This window comes from Oenanthe melanoleuca, chromosome 2 (assembly GCF_029582105.1).
Source record: "Oenanthe melanoleuca isolate GR-GAL-2019-014 chromosome 2, OMel1.0, whole genome shotgun sequence".
Lineage (NCBI taxonomy): Eukaryota > Metazoa > Chordata > Aves > Passeriformes > Muscicapidae > Oenanthe > Oenanthe melanoleuca.
The window spans coordinates 90,540,630-90,564,276 of NC_079335.1; the positions used below are offsets into that span (position 1 = coordinate 90,540,630).

Below are 23,647 nucleotides of genomic sequence, written 5' to 3' on the forward strand. Positions count from 1 at the left end.
GAATGGAATTGCTGCAGAACATACTGGTTTTGTCAATTTTGATTTGAAGAGAAAACCTTTATTCTGCCTTTAAAAGCACACTGCTTGTTTTGCCTCATACTGCATTTAACAGATTTGTAATGTTAGTACTGCAATCCCAGTTGTCTCCAGTTACTTCTTCCATGAAGTTCAGATTTATCTACTTTTTTAAAGTGTTTTGCTATTTGGGCAAGTCCTCAAAATAGATACCAGAATGCATTGTACATCAAGCTAATGTTCACCTTGCTGTTTTTGATTTGTTTAAAACAACATCCTTGAGAGAGAATTGCTAGGAAGGTAAGTTGAGATGTTTAATTTTGGATTAGGACCTTTAGAATTCAATTTTATTTAAAATAAAAATAATGCTTGCTTTTGTGAAGGAGGCAAGAGAGAGTAAACACCCATATGTGTCTACAGACTAGCATTGGTAATAATAATATCAACACATTCTGCTGCTCAAGTTTTTAATAGATAATTGATGCACACTGTTAAACCTGCAGCATACAAAATTAGTGTTAATTAAAGATAATACTGTTAGCAATAAAAGCCATTAACAACTCTATATTACCATGGTCATGGAAATTTACACAAAAGCAGAAAGGCTTGCAAAAGCATTTCCTAAAACTTCATCAGTCTTGCTTGTTCTATTTTCTCTGGTAGATCCAAGCTGCTTTACACCCTCAATGCAGGCCTCAAGATTTGAGAGACAGGAGGGGGATAGAGACAGTCCTGTTGATCAGCACCCACCTTTCTGTCAGTCTAAAAGCTGCTCCATGCTTATTATTTTGACAGTAACTTTCCATGCTTAGAATCCTTATCACAGTATGTAAGGAATCATAAATGCTGTGCTGGTTTCCCGATTTTCTCAAGAAGATACTCAAATCTGGCCAGTAAAGGTGGCCACTGAACATTTGTTACACAGCCAGATACTACTACCAAAAATGCAGCTGCCTGCTTATTTCGACCTCTAAAAGGTTTTCAAACCAGCTTGCTTGTTTTAGATAAGTGATGCTGCTGCCCACCACAGATTTCAGCAAAAGCTTGCTGACACGGTGTGTTGGTTTGGTTGGTTAGTTTGTGTGGGTTCAGGAAATAGCACAAATACTATAGAGATTTTTCACTAGAAGACCAGGTGTGCCCTGGTGTTTTAAGGCTGCTGTGAACTTTCAGAGTGAGTAGACAAAAAGCCTTCCACCAAGTCGAGCTTTCGCAGAACTTCTCTCTGCTGCCACTACAAGTTCCTTCTGCAGGGACAAAGAACAAAGGTTAGCAAAATGCAACTGCAGGTGCATGGCTGCCTTAAGCTTCCCTCGTGGATTTTAACCATCTCATTAGCGTCATATAGAAATGGGATGGAAAATGAGAGAGCAGCGCACCTCATCAGAGTAGCAGTTAAGAAAATAGTTTGGCAAACAGATTGTTTCATTTGGGGAACTGGAGCAAGCTGGAACCAAATGAAATGAGTTTCTTGCCCATATAAACTGCATCTCAGAGCTAAGAGCAATAGGGATGGAGCAGGAGTGTGGACTAGATGGTGCTATATCAACAGAACTCAACTGCTTGGAGAATGGCCTCAGCTGCACTTAGCAGTGCCTGTGTTTCAGGTGTTGGATTATTCACCCTAATCTAGCTGAGAAGAATTTCCAGGTGTTTCTCCATTGCAAGCTTTAACAAAAGAAGTCAAACACCATTTGTTGAAGACCTTAGCCTGGTACTGAGACTTCCTCTGTACTCACACTGAGAACCTGAATCCTCATGGAGGTGATGCTACAGTGAGCATAACATTGGAACTCAGCACTAAGAACATTGAACAAGCACTAAGTAACCTTCCAGCTGAACAAAATGGCTCCTCAGTGCCTCAGACAAATTAGCAATTGGTGTTTGGCAATTTGCTCAAAAAAATGGTCATCTGAGGGAAGCAAAGAGAAACAGGTACAGAAACACATCCTACCTAAATCAGTCAGGTAGGAACTGGACCTCTGTGTTTAGAAACACATGGCATATGATCAGTGTTCACTGCAGGTAATAGCCAGGACAGCAAGCCTGCAAAGACTAAATGAGGGGGATGGTTTTGGGAGCCTGGTTTGCTCCATAGCTGAGCATCCACTTTTCATCCAGGTTGGCGTGAACAGTAAAGCTGGGAGGCGCCTATGCTGCATTTCTCATGGAACCTTTCAGTACACTTCTAAGCAGTTTAGAATTCAGGCTGCTTTGAAGTGATTCAAATTTTTTAATTTAGGTGCCAAAGTGTTGGCAACTCCATATCTCATCAATCTATAAAACATTTAATTATCAGTTCAGAGAGGACTTAATTAATGGTGTAAAGAACTTAAGACTTGAAAATGTGTAAGATACCTAGTATATGCAAGTGAGGTAGAAGGATGCTATGAAGCAAGCAACCACAGTAATTTTTCTCACCTTTCTTCCAGATTTCACAGTGGTAATGGAACTCCCAAATCTTGATAGTTCCTGTAAAATAATATTGCTGTTTATAATGCTGGGAGGTTTTTTTAAGTAGGACTTTTTAGTTTCTCTCAGTAGTTTGTTTACCAGTTACTTACCTCAGGAGAAATCAGGACATATTGTGCCTAAAAAAGAAAAAAAAAGGAAATAAGAAGTCAGTGGAAGACAGTAGAAGACCAGTATGATAACCCTGGCTCCTAAACAGGAAAGTAATTTAAGAACAAACAGGAGGGGCCAAATTGCAGAGATTCAGAAATCTGAGAAAACCTTTTGTTTTCTGGAACCAAGGCAGAACACACTTGGTATTTGCACTGGATGTAATGAATTAGTTGTCATTCTAAACTTATGTCCAGAATTCACTTTCTTGTGAATTTCACATTCTTACCCAGTCCTCAGGACAGGGAGATGTCCATGATGTGCAGTGGCCTGTCACATTCCCCGAGGATGCCTGTCTGCCATTGTAAATATAAACACGGCCAGCAGCCCCACCAGACAGGATTGAGGTGACACCGTTAGTTCGCAGTGGGGATGCCACAATCATTTCATCTGCACATATTGCAAAGAGGATATAACAGAAGAAGTGAATTAATGGTAGATCAAAACACAGGAGAGCTGGCATTTACATGCCTGTAGATGCCGCAATTCCTATTAATGATGGCAACTAAAATGTTTCAATTTCTTACTGAGTTGCTTGAGATTTTAGAGAGGTCTCCCTGTAGGGAACAATGGAATATTGGTGCAATTCAACTGAGAAAGCAGACTGTGTTTAGCACTTGTATGAATATGTAGGTGACCAATTTTCCTGTTGACAAAAGCTAAACACTTCCCCTCTGGTCTAGATTCACCAAGCTTTACCTAGCCCATCGCTATCCAGATCACTTAAGTATATGTCTCCTCCAAAATGAGAAAACCTCTTGTCCCCACTGAATGTGCTGAGCAGAGAAGGCTTGGTGCTGTTTGACAGGTCATATACCAGAGCTAATCCAGCTTGATGCAGCACTGAGGGCATAAATAAAATCCTAGACGAGCTGTCTGGAAAAAAAACAAAAACAACAAACCAGATGTTGAGCATCAGACACAGGAATTCAGGTTTAATACAATTATAGGTGAAACTAGCATAACATGAAATGGATAAAATTAATATAATGTATCAAATAGCATCAACAATTATATGGGATTAACACTAATTAGCATAGGAAAAAAAACCCTATCTTTTACTCATAGTACCAGGGGAGAAAGGCATCCAAGTAAGACTTCTGCAGTTTGACATCCTCAATTCCTTACTGTCTACGGCCAGAGTGAGGACAAAATACTGTGTTGTTTCAATTCTGAGAAATATGCAGTCTACTAGAAAATCACTGTTACATAAATAATGCAAAGTAGTAATGCTGTTAAGCCCATTTTAAAAAAGGAAAAAGACCTATTGAAGTGCAGGCACAGTAGAGAGGACTCTACATATACAGGCATATACAGATGATTACAGAGATTTCCAATTGTTTTTTGGTTTTTTAAATTACATGGTAACTTAAAGGTCTCTTTTCCCTTAAACATTGTATGTGTCCTCAAGTCACACAGAAACAAACAGAAGGCAGAAATGGTCTCCAGTTTCAAGACATACCTGCAGTAGGTGCACCCACCACCAAAACTTTCCTTGTGTTCCCAGCCACAGACAGCACACCACTGGCCAGAGACAAACCCATTCTGCCCATCTCCTGTTAGATTTTAAAACACCTATGTAATTTCTACAAAATATCACTTTACTTCAAATTATTCATAGGTGCCATATTAAAGAAGCAGCCCTACCTTGTCTCCAGTTATCTCAAACCAGCGCTCTGTACTTGGTGGGTTATACCCGTACACCTTCCCAACACTCTGTCTGACATCCGGCAAGAGGGGATTGCAGCTGAATTACAATGCAATATATTATTGTACATGTTCTCCCCTTTTACTTTGCAATATTAGTGCCTAACAAATTCTAGAAATCTACTTTAGTAATTCCCATACTTGTTTTAATTAATTACACAATACTTAGAGTGCAGACTTGATCTGTCTATCCACTTTTTTATCATCCAATACATCTTTGGGTTTAATTTGTTTTTAAAAATGCTATCTCAAAGTAAGAGTTATCCATATGGTTATTTAGGGAACCCTTACCCATCAGCATTTTTGTGACCCCTCTCCCACCCCAAGGAAACCCAAGAAATTCTTAGGTGTCTTTAAATAACAAAGACTTGCCCTATATAGGGTCTAAAACCACTGGTCTTCATAAGGAAGGGTGAAGGCATACAAATACTAATCTAATAAAAATATTCTAAGCAGAACAAAAAGGAAACTTCCTAAAAAGCTGGAAGTCTAATCTATTGCAAATCTTAAACCTTGCAGAAGTAGAACAGAGTGAAGACAGAAAGCTGTCACATGCAACACACCTAGAACAAGTCTTCCATGTAGGGCTGCCAATCAGCAGTAATGTCACGTTCTCCAGCTGGCAGCTGGCAAGCGAAAATCCAAACCAAGCATAGTTTTCTTCCCCCTCCACCATCCAGTTGGCATCCTGTACTGACAGGAGTCCTGAGAGACCAGAAAAAAATATGAGTTAAATCTTGGTGTGCCCTGGCATTGAAAAACCCATTTGCAATCCTCCACTGATTCATTCTGCGACAACAAGTTTCTCTGTGCAAAATTACACTGCCCATGAGATGGCAGCAACTACTGAGTTGCTGACTTTGCTTGCTCACTCTGCAGCCCTTCTGGCTGGTGAAAGCTTTAATTTGACACAGTTTGTTTCTCAATCCTTCCAATAGCCTACAAGAAGTATATGAAAGCTAGCACTTGAGCCTGCCCTAAACTACTTACTGTTTATCAGAACTTGTAATTCTTCAAGGGTGCTGGGTGGGAGAGCCTCAGATCATTCTGGCTATTATTTAAATAACTCGTTCTGTGCTTTGGTTTCACAAAAATGCCAGTTAGCAGTGTTTTGAAAACCATGTTCTTGTGGTTTCTAATTTTATATGAATTAGAATAAGCTGCAACAATTATGCATTATTGTAAATCTTAACTACATGATTCTGACAAAGCTGCCCAAGCTTTATTATTTAGTTCCATTTATGACATTTCCTCCCTCATTCACTAGAAGCCTCATCACCTGTACTCATTAACTGTATTCACTTGTAGCATTCCTCTTTAGCCACATGAAGGAACATACAGAATGATAAAGATTCATTTGTTGAGGTTCATTTGCAATTTTCCAAGAAAGAGCAGTGAGCCTACCCTGGACTCACAATCCATGCTTGAACCCATTGCTTTAGAAGGTTTCCAGCACAATTGTTCTTGCATCCAAGCTGGGACACTGCAGTCTGGATGAACAGAAAACCAGATAGGAAAGACCTGGTTGAGATGATCCCTCTGACAAGAGCAGAGAACCATGTGTTGTTCTCTGAATGCCTGCAGCAAGTGGAGTGACTTCAGGGATCAATTTTTTGACTCATCCTGTTGGACACTTCATTATAAATTATTTAGACAGGGCAACAAGATGCCCTTTTGTGAAGCTGGCAGGTAACAGGAGATTGCAGGGGGGTGATCCCATTCAGAGGTACCCAGGCAGACTGGAGTAACAGGCTTGTTACATTCGGTCACAGTTTTGGAGGTAGGCACACAACTGAACATGCTGAGATCATGCAACAACAGCTAACATTTATTCATGGATACCCTCTTCTATAGAAAGTTCAAAATTCCTGTGCTTAAACACCCAATTAGTCAAACACTGCCCAACTTACTAGCCAACTGTCTACATTCAAAATTAAATAAGATTAGCTTAAGTCTCTAGCTTAAATTTACATCTAACCTATCATTACCTCACTCAACTTTTTTACTTCTACTCTTTGACAAACTAAGCCAACCATTGTTACAGCCAAATTTATCTATCCAGCTTCAGACCAGCTGTAGCTGTCACACAGGCTGACAGGAACCTCACAAAATTCAGTAAGGATGAATGCAAAGCCTGACCCTGGGAAAGGAGATCCCCTTGCACTGACACATACAGCTGGGGACAGACTGGCTGAGGAGCTGCTGTGTGGAAAAGGCCCCATAGATCCTTGTGGGAAGAGAGCTGAGTGTGAGGCTCTGACAGCAGACAGCCAACAGTGCCTCAGACTATGAAAGCAGGAGCATGGCAGAGATTGAGAGAAGCCATTGTTCCCTAGATCACACCTATAATATGTTGTTCCATAATAGGAAAGATGTTGACAAACTCGAGCAAGTTTAGTAGGGGTGTTCCATGCTTTCTGTGCCTAGAAGGTCACTCTGCATGGTGGGAGGACAGTAGACAATGAACATAAACTGAAACAAGAAAGATTCATACTGGCTGTAACAAGAGATTTTTTTCCCTATGTGGACTGCCAAGAAGTAGAACAGCTGCCCAGAGTGGCTGTGCAATTTCTATCACTGGAGATTTTAAGATGCAACTGGACAAAGCCCTGAGCAATTTGTTCTGGCTTGACAGCTTATTGAGTAGGAGGGACACCCTCTCACATCATTTCAGACCTGAATTATGCCATGATTAATTAGGAACAAATAATCAGTCACATAAACTATGGGAGGGTTATTTTATTCAGCAAGTATTACCTTGGTCACTCCTGTTGAAATGAGAGTAAAATGCAACCACAAATCCTCTCTGCTTCCCACCACCAGGTGCATATGGAGAGCCCACAACCAGATCAGCATTTCCATTTCCATCAACATCAGCTGCCAGGAGGGACCAACCAAAATTACAGTAGGAATACTGCAATAAACAGTTAGTTTAAGCCTGAAATAGAACTGAAACCATCAATTCTGTAGCAAAATAGAGCAATTTAATTCTAAAGAGCTAACTTTTCTTCTGACCAAATTACCCTCCCACTCCCTGGCTTCAATTTTGTTTTCTTTGTTTTTCTGTTTGGTTTGGGTCAGGGTTTTTTGGTGGCTTTTTTTGGTTTTGAGGGCTATGCACCTCTTTATTCACCCTGCTGTCTTTCTGCACTGGGGTATAAATGTATTTCCCAAACACAATCAATCTAAGCAAGCACCTGCTTGCTCCATCCCCCATCAGTCTAAATTTCATTGCAATGATAAGTTGAATTTTAACATTCTTTTTTTAAGCCCATAAGCTCTTTTCCCCTTTATCTCACCTTCTGCCTGTATAGTCCTGTGTTAGCCTGGCTAACAGGATTGTATAAACAGGACATTACATTATCAATATACCTGACAAGTTATGGTAATATTTGGCTGAGGTGCCAAGCCTCTTCCCTCAGTTCCAAAGTAGACATACACAGCACCCTAAACAGCAGAAAAAGAAAATAAAACATGAGAGCACCTGCATGTCAGTATCAAATATTAAATCCAAAGCAAATCACAAAAAGTGGAACAGTTCTGCAAGGGCTATTCATACAACTTCATTTTTCCTCTCAGAGCCTTCCCATAATACTTTATTTCCCACCCCAAACCTAAGAATATCCATGAATAATGGGTACTGCTGTAACCAAGCAACAAAGTAGAGAAGTACATTTTCATGACACTGTGTGTAAGGAACAAGGGCAGTATAGTGTGTATTTATACTCAATACACATGTTCAGATGGCTCAAATTTTGATAATTATTATTTAATACAATGGCAAACAGTGCCAGGCACAACAGATGCACACAATTTTCCAAGGGGTGAGTCTAAATAAAAGCAACATAAATTCTTATTTAGACAGCTAAATTAGTATCTAAAATTCTGAAGAGTTTTAAGCTTAATGGATATTGTTTAAATCAAAACATTTTACCTCTCGGTTTGCACAATCTTAAAATACTCAGAGACCATTATATGGGTTTATCTGGTAAGCTGCAAATCATTAAGCCTCTGTAACTTTATTATTTTAGTAAGTGTGTCTGTTTCAGATTACAAATTAGATATCATTTGTTGGCCTTGTGACAGCATATGACAAAAGTCATTGACCCATGAGGTCCATTCCAGACTCTCTGTTCGTAAACATTTGTATTTCATTAATGGCCCCTTACATTTCCAGCATGTCAGCGCTGCAAAGTTGCAATCTGGTTCATATTTCTAATGTGCAAAAAGGCCACTGAAATAAAAATACAGGTAGCTGTAATTGCTCTAGTCAAAGTACCCACAAACGTTATAAACTTTTATTTATGTTAAGCAGTGTTATGTTGAGCAACAACAGAAATTCTCTTTTTATTTAATTTTTTAAAAAAATATATATCAATAAAAGCATTCAGTTTGGAGAGTTTAAAAAACCAAAACAACAAACCCATATTTGTAGCTTACTTTGTAAGTAAGAAACTGAGATCCCACAGAAGGTGCTCCAATTGCCAGATCTGGCACTCCATCCTCATTGAAGTCCAGGACTGCCAGGGCAGAACCAAATCTTCCTGAAGGCTAAAAGAAAAGGAATTGCTCTTATGTTTTCAAATCAAAATCATGAAAACCAAATGTTTGCAGAGGGAAGAACTGGAAACAGATGACAAAAGTCTTTCCAAACAATTCTTTTTCTTTTAAGTAATAACTTCATGACAAGACACTAATTCAAAGTCAACTGTGTTAAAATGAAGGACAACTGAATATTATATGGTGCTGCTTTGCTATTTCCTCTTCTGAGTCCAGTGCACCATTGATGCTAAGTTTATGGTCTTTCCTGTTGACAGCATTATGACTGAGAACTATTAAAACACTCTGTAAGAAGACAGCAGCTGCTACTGCACAGTTTGTGAGCACAGAAACAAATTAAAAGGAAATGTATATCATTTCTCCCTGTGATCTTCTTTGTGAATAAAGGTGTTTTCTACAGAGGGTCATATTTAAAATCAAAAGGGTCATTTGCTCCTACTTCTTGGTTACAAAACAGCCACCATCATGTCAAATCAGAGTTCCCTCTTTTTTTTTCAATAGACTTACTACAGACAAAATTATCTGGGGAGAAGCTAATTAATGAATAAGTGTAGCCTCAAAGTAATTAAAATGTATAAAATGAATAATTTCAAACTAAAAAGGACAGGAAACACAATATTGTCTTAAATACGGGGAACCAGAATGAGCTATACTGTGATTTACAGAGACACAACCTGATTTTTATTTAAGGACGCTTTATGGTCTAACACTCACTTATCTTGTACAGTAATGGAAGTGAACCTACACATTACCATCATTTCGATTGTTCCAGTTTAATGATGATTATTTTTCTTGAAAACAATATGACACCTTATGACATCAAGAGGAGTGTTTCAGGAGTAATACTCATACACATTAATGATACCACTTCTCATCCAAAATTCACCAATTTTCAGGCAAAAAAAAAAAAAAAAAAAAGCGACAAATATCTACCTTGGTCCCTTACCTGATGACCCTGTAGTATTTGGTCAGCTTTTGCATCCAGATCCATGTCCTCTGCTGGCAAACCTGACTGGTTGCCATAGACCACATACACCCTTCCTATCTGAACATGGCCCATGGTGCTGTACCCTGGAGCTCCAGCCACCAGATCTTCATATCCATCCTGGTTGAGGTCAGCTGAGATCAGTGCCCTGTGCAGCAAGGGAGTCAATAAAATCAGCATTAGTTCCCAGACTTCCACAACATTAGAGGAAAAAAAACCCAAAATTCAGATAAACCAGGACCTGTTTCCCCATATTGTTTTGTAAAGATCTATACAGCATTTTTAAATTATATATTTATTTGTGTTTTCTTGAATTAAGTAAAACCAGAAGAATCATCTTTCATCAATGCATCTGAGATCTACAGGAACTGCTTTTTATTGACATTAGGCACCTGAGAGCAATCAGAGCAAGGAGCATGAAAAAGGCCTGCTTGCATATGACAAAGAATACAAAAAAAAAAAAAAAGGAAATTAAAATATCTTTTAAACTGAACATCTGATTAACTGATGGTCCTAAAAGGGGATAAGCAAAAGGACCACAGGTCTCAGTAATGTGCTGGAGTTTAGAGAGGCAACATGGAAAGAACTAACTACTGTTAATTTAGCCAGTGTGAAGTAAACTCACAAATTAGATAAGCAGCAAATTTGTTTTAATTATTTTCCCTGTTGCAGATTAAGGTAGAACCTCATTGGCAAGGAGAGAGAATATGCCTCCTTCTGTCCTGAATCTATCTTTGAACTCTCTACTAGTCTAGAGTATTTCCAAGAAGTCTTGCTAGACATCATCAGTCATCAACCCATGACAGATGATTAATTTCACACAAACATCATCCAACAATCAATAAAGGGTAGCAACAATCCTTTATTGTTCAGAACTAGAGCCACTGTTAGTTCTAATGTTGGTTCCTTCCATTCTGAGTTTGATCAACATCTGAAAGAAAAATCTGAAAGTGTTAACTTGCTATTCTGGACATACAATATAAGCCATTCCCTCAGATTTGTACCACTAATTGATTTGCACTGCCACCTTTAAAGAGTATCCAAAGGATCAATAATAATATTTTAGTAGGTACTCAAAATTTTCAGAAATTAAAGGGAAGTGGGATGAAGAAATTACCAACCATCCAAGCCTAGCATAGGGCGAAGTCAGAAAATATGAAGCTGCTGGCTTGGAGATGTGCTTAGAAGATTTCTGATGTGTAGCTGCCAATGCTCTCCAGACATTGGTTTTAAAAGCATGGTTTATCAAGCGAAGGGATTTCTGAAATAAAAATAATAAAGGGACATGACAGTGGTTAAAACACAGGTTGAAACTCTAGAACATTTTGGGACACCTCAAAAATCAAGTCACCAACAGTGGAAATCACCACATGCATTTAAGAGGAGTCTGACTCAGATCATAAGCACCATTTTAGGAAGACAAAAATCTGTATGCTGTAACGTGAGCACTACAAATGATTCACTGCCATGCTCTGCTGGGAGCTCTTATACCAAAAAAGCCATTGTATGTCTGAAAAATGTAAATAGTAAATATATATTTTGTCATTTTTAGCACTGCAGGATGTGCAGATGCATTCACTATACAAAGAGCAAAGTTTAAAAATTGAGTATTCATGATGCACATACATAGATTAACAATGGTACTGGAATGTCCATGAAGCCACCTACTGTTAACACCCAGACAACCTGCTCCATCATGCAGCATTTCAGACAGAAACAAAAACAGTTTTATATGGAGATGTATTTTACCTGACACATCTGTTACTTTTCACTTACTGTTGCCCAAGGCTGTATGTTGAACTGAACTCCTCTCTCTGTATAGTTTATATTCTTCTCAAGTGTTTCTGTAAGCAAAGAAGTTGTATTCTTGTGATGTTCATGTTTTGACTGTTTGTTTCTGCTAAAATAAAGAAGGCAGTGATAAGAATTAGAACTGAAATAATGACTCAAGGTAAAAGCCACTCTTCTGCACAGCTCCTTTTTACAAAACTTAGTTATTCATGCTAAGAGAATCTCAAATACATACATAAAGAAACTACCCAAAATATCTTTAATTTTCAGTAGCTCACTGTCCACATTAGCAGAAGACTCTCATCACTGAAGCTTTAAACCATCAGAGCTATACTTACATGTGGTTTTCCTTGTGCTCCTTTGTGCAGTTTATGAACAGAGGATTCTCAGGCAGGTAGCAGTCACTAAAGAAAAATATACAGAATGCACTTCAAAGATTTTACCACAATGGAAGTGAAACTAAAAATACAACTTTTATCCTTACTGATTCCTCTGTTAGAAGTCATCTGTTTTCCCAAGAAAATCAAAATCAGAGCATTATCATAACCCTTATAAACCCCTATGAGGTTTATTTGATGACTTTAATTAGGTTCTGTATGAATATAATGTCTTTATAGAGAAGGAAACTCATTTTAACATGCATGTATATGAATCTAAAGTGCTTTTAATGAAAGTGCCATTCTGGAACAAAGAACGTAACAGATTGTGCTATTCTGTATTTCAAACATAATTTCCCAAGACAGTAACAGTGATATTTTCCATATAAATGGATTAATTAATTGCCACTGTTGGTCTTCTAAAGTTATTTACAGAAAGGTTGTATTTGTAAGAGAGATGTACAAAGATAAACTTCTATAAAAATATGAAGTTGAGTAGAAGCCTGAGCTTAAACACCAGAATATATACTCCTATTTTTTCTAATCCTATTTGCCTTCAGAGTCTGAAAGCAATATCTGACCTCTCCTCAAAAGGAACATCTTTGCTGACTGATGGCAGCAGCTAAAAGGTGCTGGCTCAGATTGCCAGTCCAGGCAGAATCTCAGGGTATGGCTATGCTACATTTAAGCAAACCCTTGAGTAAATCTTAAAGAATGCCCCAAATTTTCCCTGCTAAGTATCACCTGGGCATGCCATAGGCGTGCCAGGGGAAAGGAGTATGAACATGTAAAAATACAAACTCAAGGCCTGTGTAATCCTGTGCACCCAGATAAAAGGCTGACACGGAAATCCCTTTGTCCGAGTGAGAATCTAAGCCAAGGACCTCTTCTAGGAAAGATCCTGCCTTAAGGAGAGCAGTTAAGTGGGTCTCAGCACTTGACTACTGCATGTCATAGTTCAGGATACACATTATACCTGGTTCCATTCTCTAGCATATGGCTTGTCAGCTCAAAAATGTTGTTGCTCCAGAATGCCATGTCATCCACTCCTCCAAGGAAATATTCATGGAACTTCTCCACCAGAAATGGAGATTTACTAGCAAATGTTGGAAAAAGCTGAGAGACAGGCAACATACTCAGTAAGATGGATCACATCTTCTCCACGCTACATATTCGTTTCTATAAAGAAAGCTGAAAACCAACCTTGCCAACAAGAAGCCTTTCTCCATGCCTGAAAAAAAAAATCAGATATAAAACTTGATTCATTTAATACTTAATTATTTAAATAGCTCTTTTCAAGAGTCCTATATGGTAAATACTATGCAAGTCATTACATTTCTATGTGAGTTGTTAATATTTTTTTTTAATTTGAAATGCAAAAAGTAACAATATAAACTTTATTGCCCTTAATTTTTAAGGATTCACAGTTTTTGTCAATGTTGTGTGACTATTGGTAATTAACTGAAATTAACAGGATACAGCTAAGCTGTTCAAGATGTTCAAAAGCAGACACTGCCAGGTATCCAAAGTATTTTTTGAATTATTTTTGGACTTGAAGGGATCTACATAAAGTGTAGATAAGGCATGTATCTAGAGACTCCTTCCATGCATGATAATTATACTGCTAACTCACCACAGTGCAATGGTACTTGAAGACACAGCTGTTCTCAAATAAATAGGCAGAAATATGTTAAATGTATACATGCATTAAATAGCTAAGATTCACCATCTGTGGTGCAATAATTAATTTAACAGTCATTAAGTAGTCCAAATTTGAATCCCAGCCATTAAAAAAAAAAATCAGGTGTTCTGTGATTTTGGGTGTAGGATGGAGTCTTCATTGCTGACATCAATGCATAAGGCATTTCAAATATGATTATCATATTTCTTCTATATATGTTTCCCTTACAAAAGTTCAGGCAGAGATATTCAACTTACAGTTCAAAAAACAGCAGGTAAGTACATTCAGCAATTGTGCTTTCAGTTATGATCTCTTTTCCATAAAATTCCTTATAAATAGCTGCTAGGTCTTTGACAGGTACATACCTAGAAACAAAAATAATGTATTACAACAATAGATGTTCCACATCACCTGATAAAAGATTGCAATTATTGTAATAACAACAGCCTATAAAATATTCCAAATTTCAAAAGAATACATAAGGTCATGAAGATTTACAAATACCAATATTGCACATGCAACTGAGGGGGGGGGGAAAGTGGATTTCTAAATCTTCTGCTCATTTTTATGGTTTTAAATCTATGTGAATTCAACATCCTCAACTTCCAAACTTTAAATAAATTTCACTGAGATTTCCCCTTAACTAAGTTATTTTATTAGATGCTAGGAGATTCCAGCAAAAAGTTTTCATTAGTTATTTTATATGTAACTACTTATAGCTTAGGACATAAATAATTTAATCTTTTTTGCTGTGTTCCTATACATAAAACTCCCTTCTGTCCTACCAGTTTTTAAATGTCAGTGAACAGTAAATATGCATATAAGGAATACCAAACTCATAACATTTAAAATAGTTGCAAGGGTTTCTTTTGAAAGAAAAATAAAGGGCAGCATTTTGTTAAAACAGATTAATACATAATTATGTGATATTATATGTCATTTTATTATATATAATTATACAAAAATAAACATTAAATATTAAAGAAGGCAACTCATTATCTTACCAACTGGATGCCAGGTAACTGAAGTCCAGCTCAAACTGACTCACTACATCTCCTCCTGAGGAAGAAAGAATGAAAAAACTCCACATAGCCCAATGAACAAAACCTGTTATCTGTCATGGGTAACAGTGTGCATGGCTCTTCCATATGCATTTATATGGCAGATCTTCCAGCTATATATTTAGAATACACAAATGGTTCACCTGAAGTATGCTGCACATTTTATACCTCCCAAGAATAATGTACAATTTAAAATCACAGGAATCACTCCATCCAAATCTTAGCATCCTTTGGTCTGCATTTTGGCTTTAATCCAAGCATCCATATGCCTTATGACATCTCCTGAAACCTGAGGACAGGTACAGCAGGGCTTTGCAAGCCATGGGGGAGTGCAAGAATACAGTGTCCATATGCCATTCCTAATTCCTGCATTTCCCAGGACAAGAGCCAGAATCAACCACCATGGTTTTGAAGAGGACTAGTCATTCCAATACAAGGATCTACAATTGGCAAATAGAAACATTACCAAAATCTCCAACACTGTGAGCTTCTGAGTATGAACCATGAAAATCAATCTGGAGAAAGAGAAAAACAAGAGAACTGCCTGTTTCTTTTAACATGAGCAGAAACAAACTCTCCAAGCAACACTAATGTTTACAGGTCCAAACCTGACCAACTTCACTCTTAAGAAGCTTGTGACATTGTGTCCCTCCAAAAATCTTCCTGAAACAGGGCTCCAGCTTTTCTCTTTCCTCCCCACCAGTCCAAAGCAAAGCTATCTGTTCCAACAAATCCAGTTGTATCAATAAATAAAATAATACAGGCTTACTTCTCCCATGGCCTTCAGAAATCCTTGGTCGATTCCCAGGCTATGCCAGCTAACATCTGCCACCATATGTGAAGCAATTCCAAACAGGAAAGCCACCAGCTTCTCTGTAGCCTACATAACAACAATCCATTTGTCCATCATTTTACTCCTGTCTTTAAGAAAATGTTAGCATTTTCTGTATGTGCATTATACGAGGATACAGGTGAGAAGCTCTTACAGTCCAAGAGTTTACCAGGACAAAGTGCTGACCACTCATTGCTTGGTGCTGTGGTCAACTTTTGTAACTTGAGAAGCTTTAAGCAGTTTATAAAGTCCAACACCATAGAATTACATGGTTGATGTGAGGGTAATTTGCATACTTCAAGTTAAATGTATACTAAACTGTTTCTCTGGACCAAGGATAAACACTTCCACTTCCAAGAACCAAACTCCCTCTGCAACCATGGTTGTTGTGTAGGCAGACAGAAGAGAGAAATACATTCCTCTGCACACTCACTTTTGATAAATTGTTTTTCCTTTCCTCCTACATATCTCACAGTCCATTAACAAGAGCAAGTCTGGACGAAGTTCAGGATTTCACAAGTGAGAAGTCTAAAAGGTGTCTGGTTTTCAAATGGCAAACCTTCAACCAGACCTCACAGAAATGCAAGACCACCAATCATATTTAAAAGTTTGGACCTACAAAATGTATCATAAGCACCAGACCACAGTGGAGGTAACTGAAAAACTTTATATGGAAACTGTAAATGTTTTTTATGGTAAAGATTAAAACAGGATTTCAAGTGTTCCTATATAAGTAGAGAATTTAATATAAAAATGTTTGGTTTTTTCTACACCTCACAAAGGATGAAATTACAACTAGTGAAGGTGAAGAAAACAGTTGAAAAACACTGTTTAAAAAGTTAATCAATTTTCTTACCCCTTCCCAAGGCTGAGGATAATTCCTTCTGATGTAGTCAATACTTGTTTTGAGAAATGGTGACCAGTGAGTGTCTTCAGACACATCATGGAACATTCCTATTGCAATAAAATTATATCAATATTTGATTTTGGGGGAGAATGAAATAGAAAAAAGAAAAAAAATGTTTCCTCCATTAAAAACCCCACAGACTTTTGTTCAATTTCATGTCAGACAGATGATATATTTTGACCTCTAGCTAATGAAAAGAGTCAAAAGAGACTTATTTTTATCTGATTTATACTATCAAAACACACACTAGATTTACCCTCTGTGATTTAGGTTTGAAGCATCTAAAAATTTTGTGCCTGCACCTTTTCTCTGTGCCTGAGAGTAGGTACAGTACCATGAAAAGCTGCCTCCCAAGCAGAAAGCATAAAGAGAACTAACAGAGAACCTGTAGACTAAATTAATGCATCTACTTGAATGGCAAAAAAGTTGTAGGGAATGGCAGCCAACTCAAAATGTCATGTTTTCTGGCAGGTATCAGCTCCCACAGGGCAGAGGAGAGCTATGTTATCATTATTACCACAATAATTTTCAATAGAAAGGCAAACTAGCCAAGATAAAGTCAGTGTAGAAGGAGAAAAAGGGAGGAAAGCAGGAAAAATCAGGTTTCATTTGAAGAATCAATTACTACTCTCACCTGAATTTAGGCAGAAGAGACTGTGTAGGATATAACAGTGACCTTGCCTAAAAATTTCTGTGTACCTACATGAAGCTAAGTGCAAAGGGATGTTGACATAAAGAGATCAAGCAGCACACAATGTTGAATTCTCTAAGGGGAAAGAAGGTAGATAGGATATTGTTCAGACCATCAGTACTCTTGGAGGAGGAGTGTGTGTTTGTTGACACAGCAGTGTGAAACTGCTCAAGGTAAGGGTAGATTAAACACTGAGAGAGCAGACCTTGGGGGTAATTCAGTTACCTTTTGGCCTCTTGATATTTTACAGTGCAGCTAAACTAGATAAAAGAAGGATGGTACTTGCTTGGCCAAAATCAGAGTAGCCTTCTACATCTAAGCTTTCTCCTGTCCACAGAGGCAGTCTGGATGGCTTTGTCCTTGATCTTGTTGCACTCAGTTAGAGCAGCTCAGGTCTGAAGAGGGACCTATTACTTCCATATTAACTAAGAAGACTGCTGATGAGTGGTCCAACTCTAACAAGGCAAGTGGACTCCAATATTAGTGAAGGAATGAAGATTGGACACTGCAGCTAGAGAAGCTCTGACGTGGTATAAGACAGGCCAAAATGGTTAGAAGGGAAAGACAAGCTAGACAGTTAGAACTAAGCAGAAGTAGGAACTGAAAATGTCAAGCAGCCTGTAGTTGGAATAACCAACAGGCAGCATAAACAGCCTCTGAGAAAAACAAGAACTTTGGCTGCAACAGCATGATTTGGCTCTAAACCAAAGAAAGATCCTAAGTACACCTCAAATTTAATGGAATTTGCATGGCCCACTAAAATACTTCCAATACTTTGAACTTTGACTAATATACCAAGAATATTGAAGCCAGTAAGGCTGGATATCCATCACTGCCATGTCTCTGGTATCTGCCTAAACTCCCTAATAGTTAGTAGCTGGAGGACAGGCTCTTTAACCCATTTGCTAACTGCTCACTATCCAGATTTACCCTTTCAGCAGCAAATATCCTACAGCAAGGCCTAGCTGGCTGTTTTATAGCTCTAACGTTGCTGGAGAAGCTGACTATAATCAAGAGCTGACCTTTCAGAACTGAAAAATCAGGGGACCACTTGCAAGTCAAGACATATTTTTTGCAGCTATTGCAAGAGAGTGCTAATTTTGTAGTGCAGCCTTCTGATCTGCAAGCAGCAAAATTAAGACTGACATTAATTTCCAAAAAGAACAGTAAAAGGCAAAAGACTGCAGTCTGGAAAAAAAAAGCTTTAAACTGGGATGTTATTAACACTTGCCTGCCCACCCCCAGCAAGTCCTACACTATTTTGTTTTTAGACACTTTAGGGATTTTTAGATTCCCCCATCCTCTTTTTGACTGATCTAATAAAAAAATAATAATTTTTAATATGGAAATAGCTTTAGGCCTTCCCTAAGATTTATAAGAAAAATATCATTTTGTCCTCTCTGTACTCAGTAATCTGATGTAATTTAGTCAAACAGAATCCTTCTACCAAATGGCCTTATCCATGAAATAGTTATTTTTACCCTAGAGTAACTTTTTAAAATACTTTCAAATATGTTATTTCATTATAAAATCTCTAAAGTATCAAAAAAGGCTCTAATAAAAATGGTGCATAGTTTTTGCAGGAAAGAAAGAAAGCATTTTTGGCCGTGCTTCGTTTCTTACAATGTAACCATTTTCAACCCACTAAATTCTGCAGGATTTTCACATAAAAATGCAGTTGTTATAACATTGGGCTTAAAAAGCTTCTCTTACCACGTTTGCAGATTGGAGGATAAAAGGCATCAGGATAAATGCTCCCAGCTTGAAAAGCATCTTGGTGATTTAATAATAACTGGGGAAAGGATGGGGGAGGAAAAGGAATCAGAATGTTATTGCACAGCACAAAACCACATTTTGCTGCCAACATCAATGATACATTCTAAATGCCAGCAAAATACAACTATTATCTTGGTAAAATACACCATGTGGTGCACAAAATCTTGCAGTCACTTTGCTGTCCTTACATTTATTAAACCTGCTTTCCCAAAGTCCTCTACTGATTCTTCTAATACAACTACTCACATAGGATATGACTAAAGAAGATAGGAAAACATGCAAGAAACCACACAAAGTATGTGTATGTATATATATACACACACATTGGTATAATTACTATATTTCTGTAAAAATATGCAGAAGGAGTCAAATTATTTTGAATAAAAAAAGATAAAAATACAATATTGACACATATTACTGAGAATAATAAAGAAATGCAAGACAGAAAGAAAAACATTCCAAGAAAGATGGACAAAATTAGGCAATAATATGCATCCTACCTGTCTATAATTAACACTCCCTTCATGCTTAATGAAAAATTCCAGAGCTCTATGTGCTGAAAAACAATATATTGAAGTGTTGATTTATAGTATTGTTTCCAGGCCCACATTTTTTTAGAAGCACTAGCAGAAGACACCACATTTTCATACCTAAGCCGAGTGCCATTTTCATGAAACACCATTTCTCACAGAACTGTGTACCTGTTTTCTCACCTAGGGAGTTAATAAGGAAGTGCTCTTTCTGTGGCACATCTTCAGTCTCTCTCGAATCCCTAGCTCCAAAGCTGACCAACCAAGTGGAAATCACAAGGAAATGAACTCCCCATGTCCAGAAATGAGCTACAGCAGTGAACTGACAGGACCACACGCAGCAAAGTGTGGACCAGAAAGTTCTAGCTGTGCTGTATTCAAGCTTCATTGTTCTTAACAGTGAGAAAGATATGTTGGGTATCAATGTGGGTGTTCAACAGTTTGATTAATTTTTAACATGCATGAGAAGTAACAAAAATCCAAAGTCAGCAAGGTAAATAACACTATTTATTCACCGACTCGGCAGATATTCTAATTGCCAAAACCTTTACTTAGCTGGCATAACAAGTGAATGAAACGAACTGACATCCTTTTCTTTAATGAGGTCTCCAAATTAATATTAGATTCCAGGAATAATCTATCAACACTATTCTAAAAATACCCAACATTTCCTCTAAAGCTATTTACAAGATTGAAGTTAATTTCTTCCTTACCAAATAAATCATATCAGAAAAAAAACCCCAAAAACAAACAACAAAACAAACAAAAACCTCCCCTCATCAAATCCAAAACAATCCATTACTATTCTGGAATAAGATCTAGACAAAACTGCGGGGATTTGAATGATCTTTCACTTTGAATTTTACCCAGTAATCTAAATCATCCTTATACAAATAAGATACCTTAAAGACCAGCCTTGCACTGGAAGAGAAATAACAACAAAATAATAAGTAAATCTAAAATTTTAAGGCTCAGACATTTCTACACACATCTCAGATTCCAGTGTGGGAGAGCCGCAGTTTGGCAGTTTGCTTTTTCTGCCTCACACCTCCCCCGCACTTCTCTCACTACTCAAGTGGGGCCAGGTTCCACAACTCCACCTTTACAAGGAATTTTATGCCAGATCCCCACAGTCCCACAGAGCGTCACAAGTCTGACAAGGGCCCCTAGGGCATTCCCACTCAGACCTGCTTCCAGGCACGGCCATGGAAGTAGGACACAGCACAGCTCTGCCAAGCACACTGAACACCATCAACATTCTGAACAGGCAGAGCTTTTCTCCATTTTAAAAGTACTTTCAAAACTCTGTCCAGAACTTCTTTGGTGCTGGCTTTGACTGAGAGGAATTCCTTTCTATAGTTTGTTTGTTTTTTGGGGGTTTTTGTTTGTTTGTTTTTTCAGGTTTTTTGTTTGCTTGTTTTTGTTTTCCTGGATCACTCAGTGTTTGAATTTCGGAAGTATTTTCATCTTATCATCATAGACTTTCATGTGAACAACAATAAGAGCACTCAATTTAGCAGCATCAGAGTTGATCACAGTTTAATGTAATTTTCTGACAAATGGACAAAACTTGTTGTAAACTATGACTCAGTAGTTCAGTGTATGCACAACTCCTCAGACAACCAAGATCTTTATATTATATAAACACAAGTTTCTGCAACATGATTAGATCCTTTGATTAGAAAAACGAAAATAAAGACTGCTTTGGGACAGATCTGTCAGCTTGTTTCTCTCTGCAGTTTTTTTTTTTTTTCTCAAACACACTCTATTCTGTTATTTCAAGTCCTCAGAAGCTCATACTCAGTAATTAGAGCCCTGAGCTTGCAGAGTTGGGTGCACTTGCCTAACCTCAGGCAGCATGACTTCTCCTACAGTTTATTATGGGTTTCTTGACACATTGTTAGGAAAGACAAATTGTTCCAGGATGCTGACCATGGGTACAACACTCAGTAAAGGAACACACTCCAGTCTCAAACACCATGAATAATCCCAGTCTTTAAATTGTTCAAAGTTGCATGTATTCAGTACTTAAAGTCTGAGAAAATCATCTGAATAAAGGCAATATCCTTCATTTTATCCTCTGTTTGAGCAACGGATTTAGAAACAAAACCAGAAGAACAAACAATTAAAACTGTCAATTATTATGAGTAGCTGTTTCAAAACAACCTCACACTGCTCGAGTTTGTGCTTGCAATAACTGTGGAAGAAACCAGATTTTAAAAATAGCACAGGCAAACAAGAAGTTCAAAACAGAAATATTTCTCCATTTTGATGTTCCTCAGTTCTCTCCTTCATTCTTTACAAGTCTAAGCTGTTCTGGCTACAGAGAGCAACCTACCAGAAAGAGACACAGAACAAAATTTTTATTATGTTAGTTACAGATAGAAACACATTACAGAATTGTATCTACTTGTGCAGGTATGGCATAATTAATACAGTTGCCACAAAGGACTTGTGTTATTCTTTAGTTTAAATATAACAATCCCATGAATTGCCTAAAGCATTCCTTTTCTTTCTCCAAACCAAACTCTGTCTGTGTACAACTCACAGACAAAAACATTCCAGTTACATAATGCCTGTGTCTTAGGAGACGGAAAAATACGCAACCCAAGTTAATGAAAGCATTTTACTTACAAAAACAGTAAAATTTCAAACTCCAAAATCAAACTCATTTATCCCGTTATTCCCATTTTAAAAATGATGTAGACTGCTTGTTACTTTAACGTTATTTCCTCCCTCTGCTTTCCAACTGAATCTGAATTTACTTCTCTTCCCAAGAAATTCAAAACACAAGAAAACATTCTGAACACGTCTTACCTATTTCAACATGTGTCGAAATTCCACAGGGGATACATCTTTGACAGAAATGGTAGAGTATAACCAGCAAGACAAACCAAATCTTCAGACCAACCATGATGCCAGCTGGCTCCAACTGTGGTTTTCAGCAGCCTGGAGCAGTAGCACTGTGACCTTTGAAATGTAGGTTACGGAGCATGCCTTTTCTTTCACACATATTGCTGACACAGCAAGCAAACAACTGCCAAATTTGAAAGGCTATTTTATACCAATGCTGTCTTTTACTGCAAATAAAGTCATTTATATAAAGAAAGAAATAAACTGTGGGTATTCTCCCCACTTCTGTAATATCTCTGGGATCTGAGCAGTGTAATCAGTGCATCACTGCAGAGGTTTCTGTTAAATCCAACAGCACGGCAGAGTTTGTCCAGTTGATGATGTGCTTGCCTTACAGCAACTACATCCCATTTCACAAAATAAATTAAAGCCGATTGCCAAAGCAGTATTAACAGAAAAACATTAGCTCCTGAGTTTCAGGTAATACAAATTGATAACTTTGGCCAGCTGATAGGATATTGCACACTTAAGTCTAGGTCTTATTTTCAGTATTGAAAGCCCAGCTGATATGTGGGAGACTCACGGAAGTACTCCTGCCAGGTGTGCTGCTATGAACTCCCGGCTGCAGAGGCTGGGCACCCTGCGTTTCCCTGCCGCCGTTTGAGCATGTGGCACAGCCACACCAGTCCCCAGCGAGATGGTGGCACTGGGCAGGGGCTTTGCATGGCCCTTGTGCCAGAGACTGTCACGGGCCCAGTGGCCCACAGGCTCCCGTGGCCAGTGCTCCTGCAGTATAGCACAAATTAGAGGAGACTGAGCGCCCTCAGGCCTTATCACGGTCTGCAACTTCCTCACGAAGGGACGAGGAGGGGCAGACACTGATCTCTGCGGTGACAGGACCCGAGGGAATGGCACGAAGCTGTGTCAGTGGTGGCTTGGTTGGGTGTCAGGTTCTTCACCCGGAGGGTGGTCGGGCACTGGAACAGGCTCCCCAAGGAAGTGGTCAGACCACTAACCCTGACAGAGCTCAAGAAGCATCTGGACAACGCCCTCAGGCACACGGTGTGACAGTCGGCGTGTGCTGCGCAGGGCCAGGAGTTGGACTTGGATGATCCCTGTGGGTTCCTTCCCACCCCAGAGGATATTCTGTGACCTTAACCTCCCCTCTCTCTACGAAGCCGCGGTCTCTACGCGCCGCGGGACATGAGGCTCCGGGGAAGCAGAAGCCCCCTCCCACCCCGGCCCGGGCAGACCGGGAG

The 23,647-nt window shown here is 38.4% G+C and overlaps 1 protein-coding gene across 1 annotated transcript; it reads right to left on the reverse strand.

Moving 5' to 3' along the window:
• Positions 1-923: 923 nt before the first annotated feature.
• GPLD1 (glycosylphosphatidylinositol specific phospholipase D1) lies at positions 924-22,486 on the reverse strand. Its single transcript, XM_056483871.1, has 25 exons — positions 22,353-22,486; positions 19,506-19,561; positions 18,943-19,021; positions 16,488-16,585; positions 15,569-15,679; positions 15,266-15,314; positions 14,743-14,797; positions 13,996-14,103; positions 13,261-13,288; positions 13,034-13,173; positions 12,019-12,084; positions 11,666-11,789; positions 11,011-11,150; positions 9,851-10,037; positions 8,785-8,895; positions 7,717-7,791; positions 7,102-7,258; positions 4,908-5,049; positions 4,285-4,384; positions 4,100-4,193; positions 3,337-3,513; positions 2,867-3,027; positions 2,580-2,606; positions 2,437-2,487; positions 924-1,262 (listed from the first exon to the last, which is right to left on the reverse strand). Exons 1-25 carry the CDS (start codon positions 22,447-22,449, stop codon positions 1,185-1,187), a joined length of 2,511 nt encoding a protein of 836 aa, XP_056339846.1. The 5' UTR covers positions 22,450-22,486; the 3' UTR covers positions 924-1,184.
• Positions 22,487-23,647: the final 1,161 nt, after the last annotated feature.